This window comes from Aspergillus bombycis (assembly GCF_001792695.1).
Source record: "Aspergillus bombycis strain NRRL26010 chromosome Unknown contig00087, whole genome shotgun sequence".
Lineage (NCBI taxonomy): Eukaryota > Fungi > Ascomycota > Eurotiomycetes > Eurotiales > Aspergillaceae > Aspergillus > Aspergillus bombycis.
In genome coordinates, this window is record NW_019170089.1 from 26,346 (window position 1) to 43,243 (window position 16,898).

Here is a 16,898-nt window from a genome sequence, read left to right on the forward strand (position 1 = left end):
TTCTACAAAATTCACCCTTGGAACATATCTTTGTCGCACATACAACCCGTCGAAGCCGTGTTGTTCGGCATAATAATGATTAGTGAAGGATAGGATTGCCCTCGGATATCCTGGACGAGCCGAGGGTCTTGCCGAATGATGAAATCAAGCCCCTGACTGGCATGTCAACTGGTGCCTGAGGCACCAGTTGACCGCCACGTGATATCAGAAGCCATAAGTAGTCCAAGAATTTCAAGCAGGTTGTTTATAGTGCCATATAGTACTAGTAGTCCATAGTACGGAGTGGTATAAACAGAAAGTGTAGGAACAGTGGAGGAACGGCAGAACAAAAGTCACGTTACATGTGGTTTGAGCGACCAGAACTCAGACACTTTCACGCAACCCCATATATTGTTTACTTCGCTGCGCAATGACAAAGCCTTCAAATAATTAGGCTGTGCACGGAGTAGGGTGTTTTCCGTTCATTCGCCTTGGACCGGTGGGACGGAAAGTCCAGATTCACACACTTTATACTCAAGGTACCAAATCTCCATAGATCATCCCGACTTAAGATTTACTCCAACTGACGTAGTATGATCTAGATTCAATACGACACCACCTCACTAGCGAATGATCAGCACAGTGTCAGTTTGTTGTTTTAAATATCCCTTATCCAATGATTATATGAATATATCTACCTCAATCTTTCTCCTATGAATTGCTCCTGTATACCTGAATCCTCAAAAACCCCGATACCCAAGGAGGCCTTAGGACATATACTATACACAGGTTCAAAATAAATATGCCTTCTAAGAGGAAGAGGGCTACGACAGCAGTTTCAGCTCCATTGGCTCCCACTGTGGATGGGGAACCGCCAGCATGGGCAAATGTATGTAGCTGAACACTGCTCCCATAGTGCTTCTTGACTAATCTATCAAGGTACGCTCGGAGTTAGGTGACACCCTTCCATGGTTCCGAGCCGTTCAAGGTGGCATATATCATAAAGATGGTCTAGCATGGGGGGTCCTCATTAGTCGTGACTCGGGAGAGCGCTCGTATATCGATGAAGAAGTTGTAATAACCAGGATGTACGTACAATTCCTTCGACTTGCCACGAGTCTTTTTCACGCTAAGATCCCTCACTTGTTTGTAGTGGTGGCTCATGCTCTAGGAATGCGAATGGAGACTTGGTTCGCGTCAAGGACCAAGGGCAGGAAGATCTTCTAGTGAAATGTCTCTTGAACAGCATGAAGCAGAAAGTTCCTATCGGAATTATCATTGGTAGGTGTATGGCGTCCAAAACGTGTGAGAGGCCTCTATTAATGATAAGATAGGAGATCATAACGCTGTCTTGGGAAGGACGGTCCCGCACCCCTATAATGTGATGGATTACTTCCGTATCACGAACATCTGGTTTGAATGTGTTGACAATCGTAGAGCTGCGAAGGTGCGCTATGAGAAGTTAGATCTCCAGAGCAAGAGCTGGTGGGCAGACAAAGAGTCGGCATCGCCGCCGCCTCTAGGAGAACGCGATTTTGCAAGCAGACCAAACTCAGCTGAATGCAATGCATGTAGCCACAGAAGCGTCCAGGTATTTCATCAAGGCTGGATGTGTTTACAACCATCTTGCACCCGTTTCTTCAAAATTGGAGCATCGGCCGCTCCAGCAAACCTCACTTACCACGAAAAGTTTCTGAGTTGTCGGATGGCCCCAGACTCTACCATAAAACCTCACCACAGCCTGATACCAGATTTGCTTAGCACTTTTGACGAAGATGATGCAAGTACAGCCACCAGTAGATTGGCTTGGAAAGGGATTGTATGCCCACAGTGCCGCAAGTGTATTTCACGAAAGTATTGGAGAGGCTGGAAGTGTAGCGACGATGATACCTCTATTTCGGACCAACCTAAGCCTCTCTGCACGTTTGAGAAGTTGATGCAAATGCCAATCGTGTCTCTACGATCTGTCATCAATACGCTCGAAATTGCTCCTCAGAAGCGAGCCTATACTCCTGATGACAGGTTCATGACTCCAGTCATTGATGATGACTCACTAGCTCCATATAGGAGGCTTGTCTATACTATCCCAGGAGTCGGTCATATCACGCACTTGGTGTCGAATAGAGACATAAATGATTGCCCTAACGGACCAAACACTATTTTTACACAATTGCAGCTGGCTGACCTGGGGTTGCAGAGATTTCCTTTGAGTAATGCCGTAGGTAAGTTTCCATATTTTTTCATGAATTGCATATGTTTCACGGTGAGCTTCTAACGAATCTCTCTATAGTCACTGGGACGCTTACCGCGCACTTTGCAGTAAACTATGTCAGTTTGACCCAGTGAAGTCTTGTATGGTCAAAATCATCTGATGTCGTCGTTTTAGGGAAACCCGTATAAGTATGTCGCGCCAGTGAATTGCAAAGGCTTCGACGAGGCGCCCGGGGTAGTTCTAGATGCATTGGGCCGTCTGCAGTGGGCAACGGAACAAGCTGTGCATCTGGTTGGAGATACGCCCTATCTGCCGAATGAAATGCTAGTGTTGGGTTATTTTGCGGAGATGAAGATCGGGGTATGTACGATCTCATTTTCCATCCTTCAAGGAGATTATTTATGCCAAGGTGGAGAAGGAGACAAAGGCAGTCAAATATATATAGAGCTGATGCTAACACCTTTAGTATCACGACGACGGCGAAACGTCCCTTGGCCCTACCATTGCGACACTCTCGCTGGGGGCTCGCTCTACAATGCAGATCCGTATGAAATCCAAGTACTACAAGGGCCAGAGTAGCAGGAACATTCTACTTGAGAATGATCCGGTGCTTCCAGGCTGTGCGTTTCAATTACAAAGACAGGCATGGAAAGCCGAACTCGAGGATGGAGTAATCACACGACCAAAGTATGATAAGCACCGGAACGAGTTCTTCAAGAGAAACCGCACCCGGGGCGAAGCGAAGCCGTGCATTAAATTGGATCTCCACCACGGAGATATGGTTGTAATGCATGGTGAAAGCCTGCAGAGATACTATGAGGTATGGCTATGAGATAACACAGAGAAATTCAGAATTCTGACAACCCTTCAGCATGAGGTTGTTCCTGACACCAAATTGCGCTTTGCGTTGACCGCGCGCCACATCAAAGCAGACTATGTGGACCCGAAGGATATTCACAAGGGAGATATTACCCTTGCGGGACACCAGTTGTATAATGGAGTCTGAGCAATGGTGCTTTCTTTTGTTTTATTGTCTTTTGTTTCTTTGAATCTCACCCCCAATAGCGGCTGACAGTGTGCCAGCCCAGCTGTTGTTTGCTACTTGGCCTTTTTCTGTTTCTCTGAGATTTGCCCTTCGATGATGGTTCACCTTATATTTATTTTATTGTAATTGCCTTTCTAGTAGTTACTACCCTATGAATACGAAGTTGATATGCTATCCCCATTGTCACCGATGGACCAATGCATCGTTTGACCTACTGATCCCTCTTGAACCAGCCACTTCCTTCACCAAGTTCAAAAACCTGCGATCTCTCAGGGGCCTCGAAGGTACCAGCGGGAAAGTAACCAGATGGGGAACTCGAAACCTCCTCATACTCATTCGAAACTGGCTGCCACTCGTTGGAAAATTGACCGCCATTGGACTGGGCACCCTGATCGGGGTTGTTAAAGGACCAGGGAAGGTTGTCGAAGCCGGCGGGCCATTCGGATCCGGGCTGTGTGGTGCCTTGCGTGGTGCTATCTTGCTGTCCCCAAGGAGCCATACCACCGGCCTGGTTGGTCTGTTGACCGGCACCCTGACTAACCTCCTGTTCGTTTCCTTGACCAATTCCTTGTCCCCAGGGGATGGTAAAGCCGCCTCCATTTTCCATTCCAGTTGGACCACCAGTTTGCTGACCGGCTCCCTGGTTGGCTCCCTGGTTGGCTCCCTGGTTGGCTCCCTGGTTGGCTCCCTGGTTGGCTCCCTGCTCATTTCCTTGACCAGTTCCCTGTCCCCAGGGGATGGTAAAACCACCTCCATTATTCATTCCACTTGAAGAGCCGGGTTGAGTACCAGAGTTTCCATTTTGGCTACCATCAGCACTGCAGTTGTTGAAAACACCTAAACAAGGATAGTCAGCACAAATTCCTAAACAACCAATGGCAAGAGAGCTTACTGTTAGCATAGTAAGCAAATGAATCGGCGTTATTCTTGGCTTGCGCAGTGCTCAATTGAAGCACACCATCAAGTCCATACACAACATCATCTGTACCCGGCGCATAGACACTAGTAGCATGCGAGAACTCATGGAGCGAGATAGCCGCCTGATCCAGATATCCACACTCGTTCACCACCTGCTGCGTCTCATAATATGCTTGGCAGTTGACAACACGGTTTAGTGTTGGGTATGTAATGGCCGCAATGTTGCCGCCGCAGGAATCCTGCGCCGATGGCTGACAGTAGTAGGTCAATGTGCCCTTCGATGTTGCTTCCTTGGCAATAGCCTCCAAGCGCTCCGCAACCTCCTTCTTGTCAGCCTCGTCCTGGGACTTGAAGAACTTCTGGAACAGTCCACTGCTGCCGTCGCGGGCATCGGCAGCAGCGGCCTCGGCCATCTTGGCGGCCTGCGCAAGGTTATCCTGCATCAGCTTGTTGTATTCGCCACTGCAGGATTCGAGGGTGGCGCGGGTAGTAAGGCGGTTGGCAGAGTCCTCAGGAGCATCGAAATCGATGGTGTTGGATGTGTAAGGTACGACAAAGAATTTCTTGGGGTCCTTCAACTTCGTGTATTCGAGCATGCCATCCGCGATCGCGGAGTACTTCTCTCCGGGGGCAAGGTCGTGGGAGTCGGCGATGTCGAAGATGGACTCGATTGTTTGCTTAGGGGCGAGTTCCATGAAGGCGTCATCACTCAGGTGTGTGTTGATGTAGTCGACCTCCGCACCAGTGAAAGTTGGGCCGCCACCTTTTCTCTTTTGTTAATCATTTTGAGCTGAGATGCACATGAAGATGTGAACGTACCAGATCCAGACACAACCACCTTCTTAGTGGGAAGCTCGTTATCGAGGAGACCACCCCTCTTGACAACACGGAGATTCTCATCGGCAATGTTGGTAATGAAGGCTTTAACAGTCGAGTTTCCGAGCGCCTGCAGCTGAACATCAATCAGGTTGCGAGCACCGTCCTGCGGCGCTCCCGAAGCTTGCCTCGGAATAAGAATCGGCTTGCCAGCAGCCAAGGTCAAAAGACCGAAGAAGTGAACGAGTTGAATGAATGACATCCTGAACGGAGAAAAGGAGGGAGAAGATAAGAAAGGAAAGGAAGGAATGGATGGATAAGAGAAGGCACCGGAAGTGTGGTCCCAGGCCTGGTTTTATACATTGTACGACCTTGAGAAAGATCATCGACTCATCCTGACATTTCACATTGGCTAATGGATTTTTCTGATGGTTACATTGTTACCCAATCGATTCATTTGTTTCTGATGCATACATTTATCCTCCTCGCCATCGTGGCCTCGGCTGCTGGCACTTGATACAATGGGTCAGCGGCTATAGATCTGCCGCAGTGTCCCATGATGGGTTGAAAGTGCCATCAACAGCCAATGACGGTAATGCGGACGGTTCCTGGGCAAGAATCAGGTAAATTAAACGGCCATGGGGCCTCGAGATCTAGACTAGATGAGGCAGATCATGGCTACAACAGGCTAGCAGATCTAAGGTGAGAACATATCGTGCTATATGAAAAGTAAGTTAAGATCGAGAAAATTCCGAGACCACACCCGCCGCATAACCCTCGATAGTATAGAAGTAAGTATCCTCCGCGCTCCACCCCAGCATATGGGGGTCATGAGGCAGATCCATCCAGACCCATTAGCTAAGAAACAGGCACCCTATTTGATTCCCTCATCCCGCACCTGAAACGCTTAGCAGCCTTAGCTAGCTTCAGGGTCCCGGAAGAATACTACCTTCCATCCTGGACTCAATCCACATTAACACGAGATAAGTGGGAGCGCATGGCAATTATGACACATTTCCATGGACGCCCAAGCCCAAAGCCCCAAGTGAACGGGGCTAAGAGGATTAACACAGGAATTAAGGAGCGTGGAAGTGGGGACGAGTCCCTAGTACATGCGACCTCTTGGCATCAACGGCGTTTCAGGGGTTCCAAGCCCTACCGAATCGCCAGATTCCTGGTGGTACGTTTTCGATTTTTAAGGTTGAGCCCGTTTCAAACGCATCGAACGGTTAGACTACTACAGGCTCGGGATCTGTGACCTGCGGTGAACTTGGAAGGATTTCTGTTTGAACTGCCGCTTGACATGAAACCGTCCCGGATGTTCGGATATTGAAAGTACGGTCGGTATCTCTTGGCAGCTCACGGTACGGCACTGCTCGGAAGCGCGATCAGTTTTGTATATCATTATAGCGCGATGGTATGTGGCCCCAACATAGTATCTGCAGGTAGTCAAGTTAGGCCGTTGACATCTACTTACATAATGAAAAAGCTTGCGGTAACTAACTATCTGGTTCTACTATATTCTATGCCCGGGTGGAATAGAACAGCCTGCAGGGCAAAGACTGAAATCACGACCCTGTCCTAGATGGCAACGCTAGTTTAGTCAGAAAGGAGAAAGAATAGGTACGCTACATGGGGATTTTGCCCGAAAGGGAAAAAGTGAGGGTTAACGTGTTTAGTCTAGCGCACTGGCAAGCGGAGTCTACCCACTTCCTGCGTAGAAAGCCTTCCCTAAGATTCTTTTCTCTCCGCTGCGGATATCCCAGAGCACGACGAGAACATCCATCGCCAAGTTATTCTTAATTAAGGATTTCAATCCTAAGCCGCATTTGGTATGCCAATGCTGATCTTGTAGCTGCCATTGATTTAATGCCGCAGTCAAGGGTTGGTCGATCAGGGTATTGCCCCCGCGTTCCAAGCACTCAGGATTCCTAGTCTTATATCGCACCTTTTATGTATCCACAAACATCACTTATATTGCCGGTTCCAGGGGAAGGTTCTGCATGTGATCCGGCAACAATGATCCTTCTGAGCCGTGTCTATGCTCCTGATACTTTATGTACGGAGTCCTGTGAGTGGAGCCTTGGGTACATCGTTCGATTGTCTTTCCATAACGGCCCGATGCTTACAAATGCTATGTACTGAGAGTTATTCAGGGGGTGTATACTCACTGCTCTGATTTTCGCTGTAGATGGCTGCAGTTGAAAGCTTCTAGACGAGGAAACTCTCCGCGCCGGGACTATCTCAACGATCAGGAAATTACAAAACCTTCAACATCCTGTGATTAAACCTTTCCACCATGCCGTGTAAGGATGTTGCCTCACTACTATGCTCTAAACACCGAGTGGCTGATTCCCGTCACGGATCAAGCATCCCAGGGGCACTCTCGCAATATAGCCTGCCGTGTCACCTGGGCTTTGGGAAGTCCCTGACTCCCTGGCCTCTCCTCTGCCCTCCTGAACTGCTATTACTCAAGGGGAGACTCTCAAATTGGAAAGACATGCACATGTGAACGCAATCGGGGCTATAGAGGTGATGACCATGTCGTATCTTCTCATGTTTCTCAAACGTGGACAATGCAAGGAGGGCATGCCACCTATCTCACTCATCCCTTAACCCCCGAAAAGAGCGCTCGAAGAACTTCGAGGAAACATGTCCTCCAATGATATTAACATTTCACAGATCATCGACGCTGAACGACCATGGTGTTATAATACCACGTCTTTGGGATTGTTTTACGGCACCAGTTCATACGTTGATGCCATGCCTGGGACAACAAGACTCGTTCATGGCCTTGAATCACCCATACCGCTTGATGCTCGCCCATAAATAGTGACGATCTCTTTACTTCGAAAGTAGAGATAGTCCATGCGGACGTACAAGGAAAACAGATGATGTTACTCAGGGGTTACTACCGCACGAGAGATACGTCCTGCGAGCGTGGTCATGCATACAGACACGTCAAAGTCTCTGATGCTACTCGTATTTCACCCTGTCTTCGGGTTTTAGCGAGAGTGTGGAGTGTTACCCTGCTGTAAGGTGCGCTATACTCGAATAGTCTAGCTGCATTAGAGGCCGTGGGGGCAGCTTCACAGTATTCACACTGCGTAGTATCTACCACGTTTAACCAGCGCCATATGAGTATAACTACAATATGTGTTCATGCGATTACAAGGAGCTCATTCTTTTACGATTGAGATCTTCTGCTTTCCTCTCCCTTTCCCGTACCTGTCGTCCCATTTGAGTGCCTGGATTGTCACGGCTCAATGCATGCTCCTCCCGCGACACTATTCTCATGACTTGAATGCCAATATAGATTGGATTGAGATAACCGAGTTTGTTGCAACTTATCATTGAAACAAAAGGCACTTTGGAGCAAGAGGAACAGAAAGCTTCGGAGGTCTGATCGCAGTAAGGCTCTCAAGCCAATAACAAGCAACAAATGACCGCAAGCGACATGACTAAGATGGCCAAGCAGAGAGGAATGTCACCTTTCTGAGGAACAATAGCATTGATGTCGAATGTGGTTGCGATCGGAATGCAACGTTGAGAAAATACGAGAAGTCGATACGCCCCCACGGAATGTAACCGTCGATCCGTCTGGGGAATTTCCGGGGTTTGTTTATTTTATGGCAGACAGTATAACAGACCCACGTTCGCCTGTCCCACAGATCTCCTCACAACCAGCGTCCGCCATGTGGTCAGTTATTTTGCTTTCGCTGATTGCAGCTGTCGCGGCCTTGCAGTCCCTTCCACCGGTTCAATGGGCCAGTTTGGGTTCTGGACACGATGGCTTCGACATTGCGACAATAGACCGAAATATCTACATCACGAACAGCTTCGCGTCGGATAGAGACGAAAATGGCCTGACACTTATTCCACCATCGGCGAATGAATTTGCAAATACCTTTCGCCAGGACTTGGAGGAAATAACGGGCGAGTCATGGAATCTTCACCCGGTTGAGGAGCTACCCGAAGGCCAGACAGGCATTTTCCTTGACAGACTCGATTGCTCGCAAGGCGCGCTGACGTATGAGAATGGCGATCCCACGGAAGAGGGCTACAAGCTTCAGGTACAGTCTGGACGCGTCTTGATCCGTGGCTCAGGCGCTCGAGGAATGTGGTGGGGAACACGAACGTTGCTGCAACAGTTGTTGATAGCTCACACCCACCCAATCCCATCGGGTGAGGTGGTTGACGCGCCCTCGTATCCAACGCGAGGATTCTTACTAGACGCCGGAAGGAAATGGTACTCACCATCATACCTCAAGGACCTCTGCACGTATGCGTCGTTTTTCAAGCTGTCGGAATTTCAATACCATACTAGCGACAACTACCCCTTGAGTCGTGGCCACAATGAGACCTGGCAAGATGTTTACGCGCAGTTCTCCTTGCGACCGGAGAGCCCTGAGCTGCAGGGTCTCGTGCAGAGACCCAATGAGACCCTGTCGCGGGCAGATTTTGAGGATCTTCAGCAGCACTGTGCGCAACGAGGCGTGACTGTCGTCCCAGAAATCGAAGCGCCTGGCCACAGTTTATTCATTACGAAATGGAAGCCAGAATTGGCCTTGGACAGCAAAGACCTGTTGAATTTGTCCCATCCGGAGACTATTCCCCTGGTGAAGTCCATCTGGACGGAGTTTCTGCCATGGTTCCAATCAAAGGAGGTCCATATCGGTGCTGATGAGTACGATTCCACACTCGCAGACGACTACATTGACTTTGTCAACGAGATGGCGGAGTTCATGGACGAAACGGCCGACAAGACGGTCCGGATCTGGGGTACATACGAACCATCCGACACCCGCAACATCTCAAAGGATGTCATTATTCAACATTGGCAGTACGGCCAATCCGACCCGGTCGATTTGGCCGAACAGGGCTACGAGATTATTAACTCAGAGGATTGGTGGGCTTACATGTCGTTGAAAAACGACCACATGCCGATATTCCCAGCCCCGTATCCAGATTTCTTTAATAACTCCAGGGTACTCAACTTTGCGGAGAGAGACGGATGGCAGTGGACACCAGCTCTCTTCAACCCCGTGAACGTCACCGAGCAGCCTGACCCGAAGCCCGTCAAGGGTGCCATCCTGGCCGCATGGAATGACAATGGGCCGGATGCGACGACACAGTTGGAGTCTTACTATGCGATCCGCAATGGCATTCCCGTTGTCGCAGCGAGGGCGTGGGCTGGAAACCGCGGACCCCGTATCAATGTATCCACTTTGTCAGACTCGATGGAGCTCTTAACCTCGCGGGCCGTGGCTCAGAACCTAGACAGACAGGTTCCCCGCCAGAATAAGGATGCCCATGAACTGCTAAGTTGGACCAGATCCTTGGAGAATGTAAACAGCGACAGAATCCATCTAGGATATGGCAGCAAAGGGATGAACTACGAGTTGACTCTCAATGTTTCTGGTCCATTCACCCTGTCGTCAAACGACTCGAACCTGGTATTGTCGCCAGATGGCGACCTGACCTTTGTCTCGGACGGCTGGGAATACCCCTTGCGCTCCATAGAGGAAACAGATGGGTTCGACGAGAGCTATCCAGGTCGGATTTGGACGAACGAGACCTCCTCAACCCACGAGCCAGTGACCGTTCCATTGCAGAGCCACATCACCATCCGGACCGACATGATCGGTGGCAGTCGGGTCTGGGTCAACGAGGGATTCGTCGGACGCTTTGAGGTGCTGGTATTTGGTGGCAAAAACCGGCTATTATCATGGAGTCAGATGGCGTTCGTGGCACCACTGGAGTGGATCGAAGGGGGTATCCAGCGCTTGACAGTGAATGAGTTCGACGGGCAGCATTGACCAATGCCAACCATGCAGACTGTATAAAAAAGTTCCGGGAGCAAATAGATGTGTGCAGCATACCCCTCACCGTCCAATTTCACCGACTTGTGGATCCTTGACCCTTCTGTAGAGACTTGCATTTATCCGTCCAGTAATTGCAGCCATTTCCCCGCATCCCCGTCCTGCATCGTAAACAAGGCTTCGGAGATCCGGAGCCACGGCCGTAAAGCTTGGGTATTTTAACTGAGTAATGCAGCTCTATATGTCCCTATATTTATTTACCTTCCTCCCGCCGATTGTGGTCATGCCCGAGAACTCATAGTCATTCACAAACACCCGCCATGCAGACCCTTCCACTCCTCCTAGGCATCCTAGCCGCAACACAAGGCCTAGCCCTAGCAAAGCCTACTCCAAAATGGGGCCCCAAGAATTCAAGAACCTCGTCACATTCGGCGACAGTTACACAGACGACACGCGAGCATCGTACTTCTACGCGCACAACGCATCCGCACCACCAGTAGGATGGACACAGCCCGTGGTACGTACACATAACCAGCACACCCAAACCAATCCCCATTAACCCATAAGCAGGCCAACTCCTCTGCCTCCGGCGGCTACAACTGGGGCCACTACGTAGCGACCGCGACAAACGCAACGCGACACAACTACGCCGTCAGCGGCGGCGCATGCTCGAACAAAATCACCCCACGGACAATGTCCGGCCTGAACATCTCCTACCCATCCGTTCTGGAGTATGAGATCCCGGCCTTCCTGGCAGACAGCCAGTATGTCGACGCGCAGGGGAACCAATTCCTCGACATCCCGGCCGACGACACCGTTTACGCCATCTGGATCGGGACGAACGATCTCGGCAATTATGCCTTTCTGACTGATTCGCAGGTCCGGGGGAAGGTCATCCCGGATTACGTAGAGTGTGTGTATGAGGCACTGGATCGCATCTATGAGAGCGGCGCGCGGTACTTTGTGTTGATGAACCTGGCCCCGTTGCAGTTGACGCCGCAGTATGCTTTGCGGAGCAATGGGGGTGTTGAGAGCGTCTCGTGGTGGCCCGACAAGCCTGCGAACCAGACTTTGATTAGCTACCGCATGTGGGAGCAGGTGGTCAATGTTAATGACGTGTTTCGGTATAGGACGCCGTTTGAGGTCTTGGTTGCGGATCGGTATCCTGGAGCTGGGGTTGCCGTTATGGATATGTATGGTTTGGTGAGTTATTTCTTTTTTGACACTTGTGGTTTGTGATTGATGAGGAGGGTGCTGATGATCGATAGTTATCTGATATCTACTATAACCCGGATACCTGGTTCGGGGACGTGGGTGCCAATGTGACTGGGTTCGTGAAGCATTGTAATGCCGGGGGCGAGGATTGTGTTCGGTTGCCGGATGAGGAGAACTTCATGTGGTTTGACGAATTGCATCCGTCTCAGACGACGGACCGGTTTATTGCGGAGGAGTTTGTGAAGGTAGTTAATGGTGAGAGTGAGTGGGCGACGTATTGGTGAGGTTGGCTGGATGGGATCCCTGTCGAGGGTTGTATCTGGTCTCGTGACCTGTACAGGTTAGAGGGATGCATATCCCCGAATATCAATGACTAAATTAACGGGATGTCATTTGAGTACACGACTTCCTTGAATTTGTACCTGATTCATCTAACACCATACTCGCCGAGGCAGGGTCTTGCGCGTGACATGTCACAATGGCAATGCAGGAATCCAATCCCTGGCTTTCCATGTATAACATTAACATAGGAGCTAGGACAGCATAGCCACTCTCAGGGAACACCTATTCGAAATAGTGAGTATGAGGGAACGATGAAACAGAAATAGAAATGCGAGAAAAGAAAAGCAAAGCAGAAAACAACAGCGCAGTCCCGCCCCGTCACTCTATGAATAGCATCATCATCAACCCGAGGCGGCCATACAAAACAACCTCGCAACAGAACAATCCACCTCTAAATCTAACCCTCTAACGGCCGAGGCCACAGGACCCCACGAACCAGAATCCAACGGCTGCTGACAGCGCATGATCCCGCCGCGCCTCAACTCACGTACGCCAGGTAAAAGAAGCCAGAAGGCCTAAACACGACGGGACCCACCCGTCAAACACCAGGCATCCAAGTATCAAACTAAGCCCGACATCGTCCTTCTTCGTCGCTTCTGGGGGCGACGCTAGTGACAGGTAGGAAACTGACGAGTTACCAGATTCAGTAAAAGCGCAGGCAGGAATCGAGTCAGGAATGGGTACTTCATCCAATCCGAACGCCCTGATTCGAGAAATCCACCGGAACCACGGCCCCCTAAGCTCCCTAATGACAAGCTAATCTTCATCCCGAGAGCCCATCCAGTGGAACACAAATCCACCGTTCGACCGCCGGCCAATCACGGAGGCCCAAAAACCAACAGGACCAGCAGCCGGCCTTGACACGGCATGTGCGAGGCAGACACGCATATACGCCTTATAAGGAGCGTGCCGAATAACCACATACACAAAACTGAAAAAAAAGGGGGGGAAGGGACAGGGTAAGAAAGATATTACCAGGAGAAAGGGACACCAGACACCGGGTTGGACAAAATGGCTTCCAACACCGAGAATTCTTGTCTACGGCATCCGCACATACGATACACGCAAAGAGAGAAATGGACGACAACGGCGCAACCCCACATTATCGTCTGAGTCCGCCGCCGAGGCCCATTGCGCTTCGACCCGAGAGCATATCACGTTCTGAAATACTCGTCACGGTGAAGAATCGCCCCGAGCCATGGCATTCGTTGGATTACACTGTCGAGCATGAGGGCCAGACAATATTCTCGGTCCAGGGGTATCCGTGGAGTATTGGGCAGCGACGGGTTTTCTATGATCGGTCTGGATTGCCGCTTTTTGAGCTGCGGGGGCGGTGGTATAATTCTTCGTGTCTGGAGTTGAGGCTACCGGGCGAAATGGAACATGTTATATTGTCTGCCAAGTTGAGGGTCGCGGTTCGAGCGCCGAAGGCGGTTGTCAGGTTCCGGAATGCTGCTGCGTCTGAACAGCGGAGACTGAGGGATGCTAGGAAACGGAAAGCGAAGGGCCGGATTGACGGCGATGACAATAATGACGTTTGTCTACCTGGTTCCGACGAGCTGATGCTCGAAGTCCGCGACGAAGACCCGTACCATCATACCCAGGTCTTGGTGCTTGGGGACCGAATCGTGGCGCATATCCGTCTAGTGACGAACCCCGCCGAGCTTGCTGAAGGGCCGCAGCCTCTGTCTCGATGTCGGCCGAAGTGGGAAGTGAGAGTTGCCCCCGGGGTAGATGTGGCACTGATAGCGGTCGTGGTTGTTATATTAGGCCAGCGGGTCACGGTGGGTGAGTATGATGGTCGTGGATCAGGGGACATATAATGGAATTTGCGATCTTTTCAAGACAAAGGTTCTTTATCTTTGAGTATGGGACGGGCATTGGTGTTATAGTGGGCAGTTTTAAAGATCCATGTCCTGGGGCTAGGTATCTGTAGCCTCTGATACCCTGGAGGTGAAGACTTCGATTCATGTACATTCTTTTACACTAAGGCTAATATCCAAATTATTGAATTCAAAGGGCTTCATAATGGTTCGAACTACAGTTATAGAGAAGACGAGCGGCAGTGCAAGAACTACCTGAAATTCAAACTAAACACTGCATACGCATTACCTCCAAGCAAAACAACAAGCAAAGGTCGTGAAGAAGAGGGATACTCAATCTTTAGTCCTTACCGATCCATAGGGCACACCATTAAACTCCATCTCAAACAAAAGTGATGCAGATGTTGGTGTGAGCCGAACGACTACATCAATCGTGTAATGCTCAATCCCTTTGGAATTCCTTTGCTTCGAAAAGAGCTTGGTCGGAACTGCGTTAAGATCATATTTCATCACACACAGCTTGAATGTATCTTTCTTTCAGCGTTAGCTGTCTATACCTTATCTTATAAGGTGTAAAGATCACTCCAGCTAACCTTCGGTGACCTTATCTGGTGCTGTGTCGGCGTAACAAACGAACAGATTCTGGGAACTTCTTCGCTTTTCATTAATGCGTACATGAAGTTTTAAAGGGTGTCTAAGTGGTGTATTTTCGGATATTGTATCGTTCTATCCATACAGCAACACGTTCAGTGTTGTTTCCACATAGTATCAAGGGTCATAGAGTTAGGTACCTTCATGATGAACCATGTTATCTGGTTTTTTACCCAGTAAACCTCTTCAAGCTCCGACCAGACTATTTCAGAGGGCCTGTGGCGCCCAGGTTCGTAGCGCGACCAGTGGCTTACTCCATAGTAGCATCGCGCAATACGCTTCCCAACTCGGTTCCCATCCAGGCCTCGTTGTACGGCACCGCTTTCAACGACTTTAGCATCACGATGCAGATTCGTAGCCGCAAGGGTCACTTACCGGGCAACTGCGGACCATCTGTAGATTGAATTAGAATATAATCCTCACACACGCAGCTCTGAGGGTTCACTTACGCATCTGCTGGTTACATGACAGGAGTATGCGGACAGGCTGCTTTGAGTCGCCGATAGAGATACTCTGTCCCCAGATCGCTCCCGAACACTGAGACCACTACTAACCTGTCAAGTGCAAGGAAGCCACCTTCAAGGCCTATAGATGGCTTATCCTCCACACCAGGCAATGGGATGAGGTGTCCGATCTCTTGGAATTCGTCATCGTCACCCTCGTCGAACATGAAGTTGGACTTGATGTTGTCCTGCCAAGAAGGCATAGCAGCCTGCATAGATATGCAGGAAACCTGCCTGAATTCAGTATCTCCGAGGAGCTCCTTCAGCAATGCCAGAAATTTCACGTCTAGTAAGATTGATCCACAGGCAGCCCCTGTAACGATTAGGTCGTTCCTAAGCCATGAACAGGAATATACAACACATACCAGTACCTTGGGTCACCTCTTCGAGACCAAGTGGGCTAACAGTCTTTATGCAGTACGATATTACGTCCTCATTAGGTTAGTATGTTGCCCCTCGTAGTGTAACCTGCATCACTTACAACCGTTCCACCACCAGCGTCGCATATCACAATGATATCCCCATTCTATAGATCAAAGGTTTGCGTCCCGTTACTCTCGCACCATTAGATTCAGAATAACCTGGATGGTATTGGACTACATAACTCTTAACCAGTGGAGCGCGGCGGCCTCCGGCTCGGATATGAGGTAGATATCAGATAGTGGAATACCTGCAGCTGAACACGCCAACCGAGTAGCATCTTTCGCTTTGTCTGACCACACAGCTGGAACTGTTAGTACATATTGAATTTCCAACCGCTGGATAGCATGTCCGAATCGTCGGCGCAGTATCTCCCTGCCATGGCTTGTTAACTTGTTGAGGTAATCCGCTACCACCTCACGGGGCCTCTTTCGTCCAGCAGCCTTTTGGAGAAGATTTCAGGGATGAAATAAGTCTACTGGTCTTCATCAAGCAGAATTTTGACTCCGTGGATGACGTTCTTCGGGGACGTGAGTTCGTAACCCATCGAACCTTTCCACCCTCATAGCAAACCGTAGTAGGCGCTTTAGGGATCTTTCCTGCCCGAGTTAGCTTTTGTTTGATAGGGCCAGGGTACATCTTGAGCTATACTGTTTCCTCTACCTGGCCATTCGGATATCACTTCAATATCGTTGGTCACTCCAGTCAGAGACCAAGCGATCCTGCCATCATCAGAATGTATTCTAGTTCTAGCAACGTCGAAACAAAAGAAAAAGCACAAGAGGGCCACCCACCCACTGTACGTTGCACCAAAGTCAATACGAACTACAATCTGTGGCTTGTTCGTCATGGTGGTGTTGTGTGTGCACGGTAACAGTATTGGAAACGGTAGTGAGTATACGAAGGAGCGAAGGAGGGAAGGGGAGATTCGCTCGATGATCAATTCCCCCGTCACCCAACGCCAGTATGACGAATATCATATCACTATACACAGATCTACCTCGAGCTTGGCCAACTTCAATTGCCCCGTATTGTTCTTTTCTCTTCATCTATCCAAGACCACACCTTGCTCTTATAACAAGACATGGCTTAGTCTCTATGGCTTCGGGAAAGACTAACACCTGGCCTCCAAGCAGTCTAGGACCTAGTAAC

At 49.7% G+C, this 16,898-nt stretch overlaps 5 protein-coding genes across 5 annotated transcripts; 3 read left to right on the plus strand and 2 right to left on the minus strand.

The window, feature by feature from the left end:
- Positions 1-781: 781 nt before the first annotated feature.
- Positions 782-3,197, plus strand: ABOM_007930 (uncharacterized protein; the record flags this gene model as incomplete). Its single annotated transcript, XM_022535059.1, has 8 exons — positions 782-868; positions 919-1,067; positions 1,133-1,260; positions 1,314-2,201; positions 2,270-2,307; positions 2,366-2,551; positions 2,658-3,011; positions 3,063-3,197. 8 exons carry the CDS (start codon positions 782-784, stop codon positions 3,195-3,197), a joined length of 1,965 nt encoding a protein of 654 aa, XP_022386245.1.
- A 250-nt stretch (positions 3,198-3,447) lies between these two features.
- On the minus strand, positions 3,448-5,232 carry ABOM_007931 (neutral protease 2 precursor; the record flags this gene model as incomplete). The annotated part of the gene is made up of 3 exons (XM_022535060.1): positions 3,448-4,073; positions 4,129-4,917; positions 4,974-5,232. 3 exons carry the CDS (start codon positions 5,230-5,232, stop codon positions 3,448-3,450), a joined length of 1,674 nt encoding a protein of 557 aa, XP_022386246.1.
- Positions 5,233-8,665: 3,433 nt separating this feature from the next.
- ABOM_007932 (uncharacterized protein) lies at positions 8,666-12,352 on the plus strand (the record flags this gene model as incomplete). Its single annotated transcript, XM_022535061.1, has 5 exons — positions 8,666-10,762; positions 11,094-11,309; positions 11,363-11,995; positions 12,061-12,262; positions 12,348-12,352. The coding sequence occupies 5 exons, from the start codon at positions 8,666-8,668 to the stop codon at positions 12,350-12,352; spliced, it is 3,153 nt and encodes a 1,050-aa protein (XP_022386243.1).
- Positions 12,353-13,425: 1,073 nt separating this feature from the next.
- Positions 13,426-14,172, plus strand: ABOM_007933 (uncharacterized protein; the record flags this gene model as incomplete). The annotated part of the gene is made up of 1 exon (XM_022535062.1): positions 13,426-14,172. The coding sequence occupies one exon, from the start codon at positions 13,426-13,428 to the stop codon at positions 14,170-14,172; it is 747 nt and encodes a 248-aa protein (XP_022386244.1).
- Positions 14,173-15,194: 1,022 nt separating this feature from the next.
- ABOM_007934 (Hsp70 family protein) lies at positions 15,195-16,385 on the minus strand (the record flags this gene model as incomplete). Its single annotated transcript, XM_022535063.1, has 5 exons — positions 15,195-15,216; positions 15,378-15,639; positions 15,692-15,758; positions 15,808-15,852; positions 16,299-16,385. 5 exons carry the CDS (start codon positions 16,383-16,385, stop codon positions 15,195-15,197), a joined length of 483 nt encoding a protein of 160 aa, XP_022386240.1.
- Between the last annotated feature and the right edge of the window lie 513 nt (positions 16,386-16,898).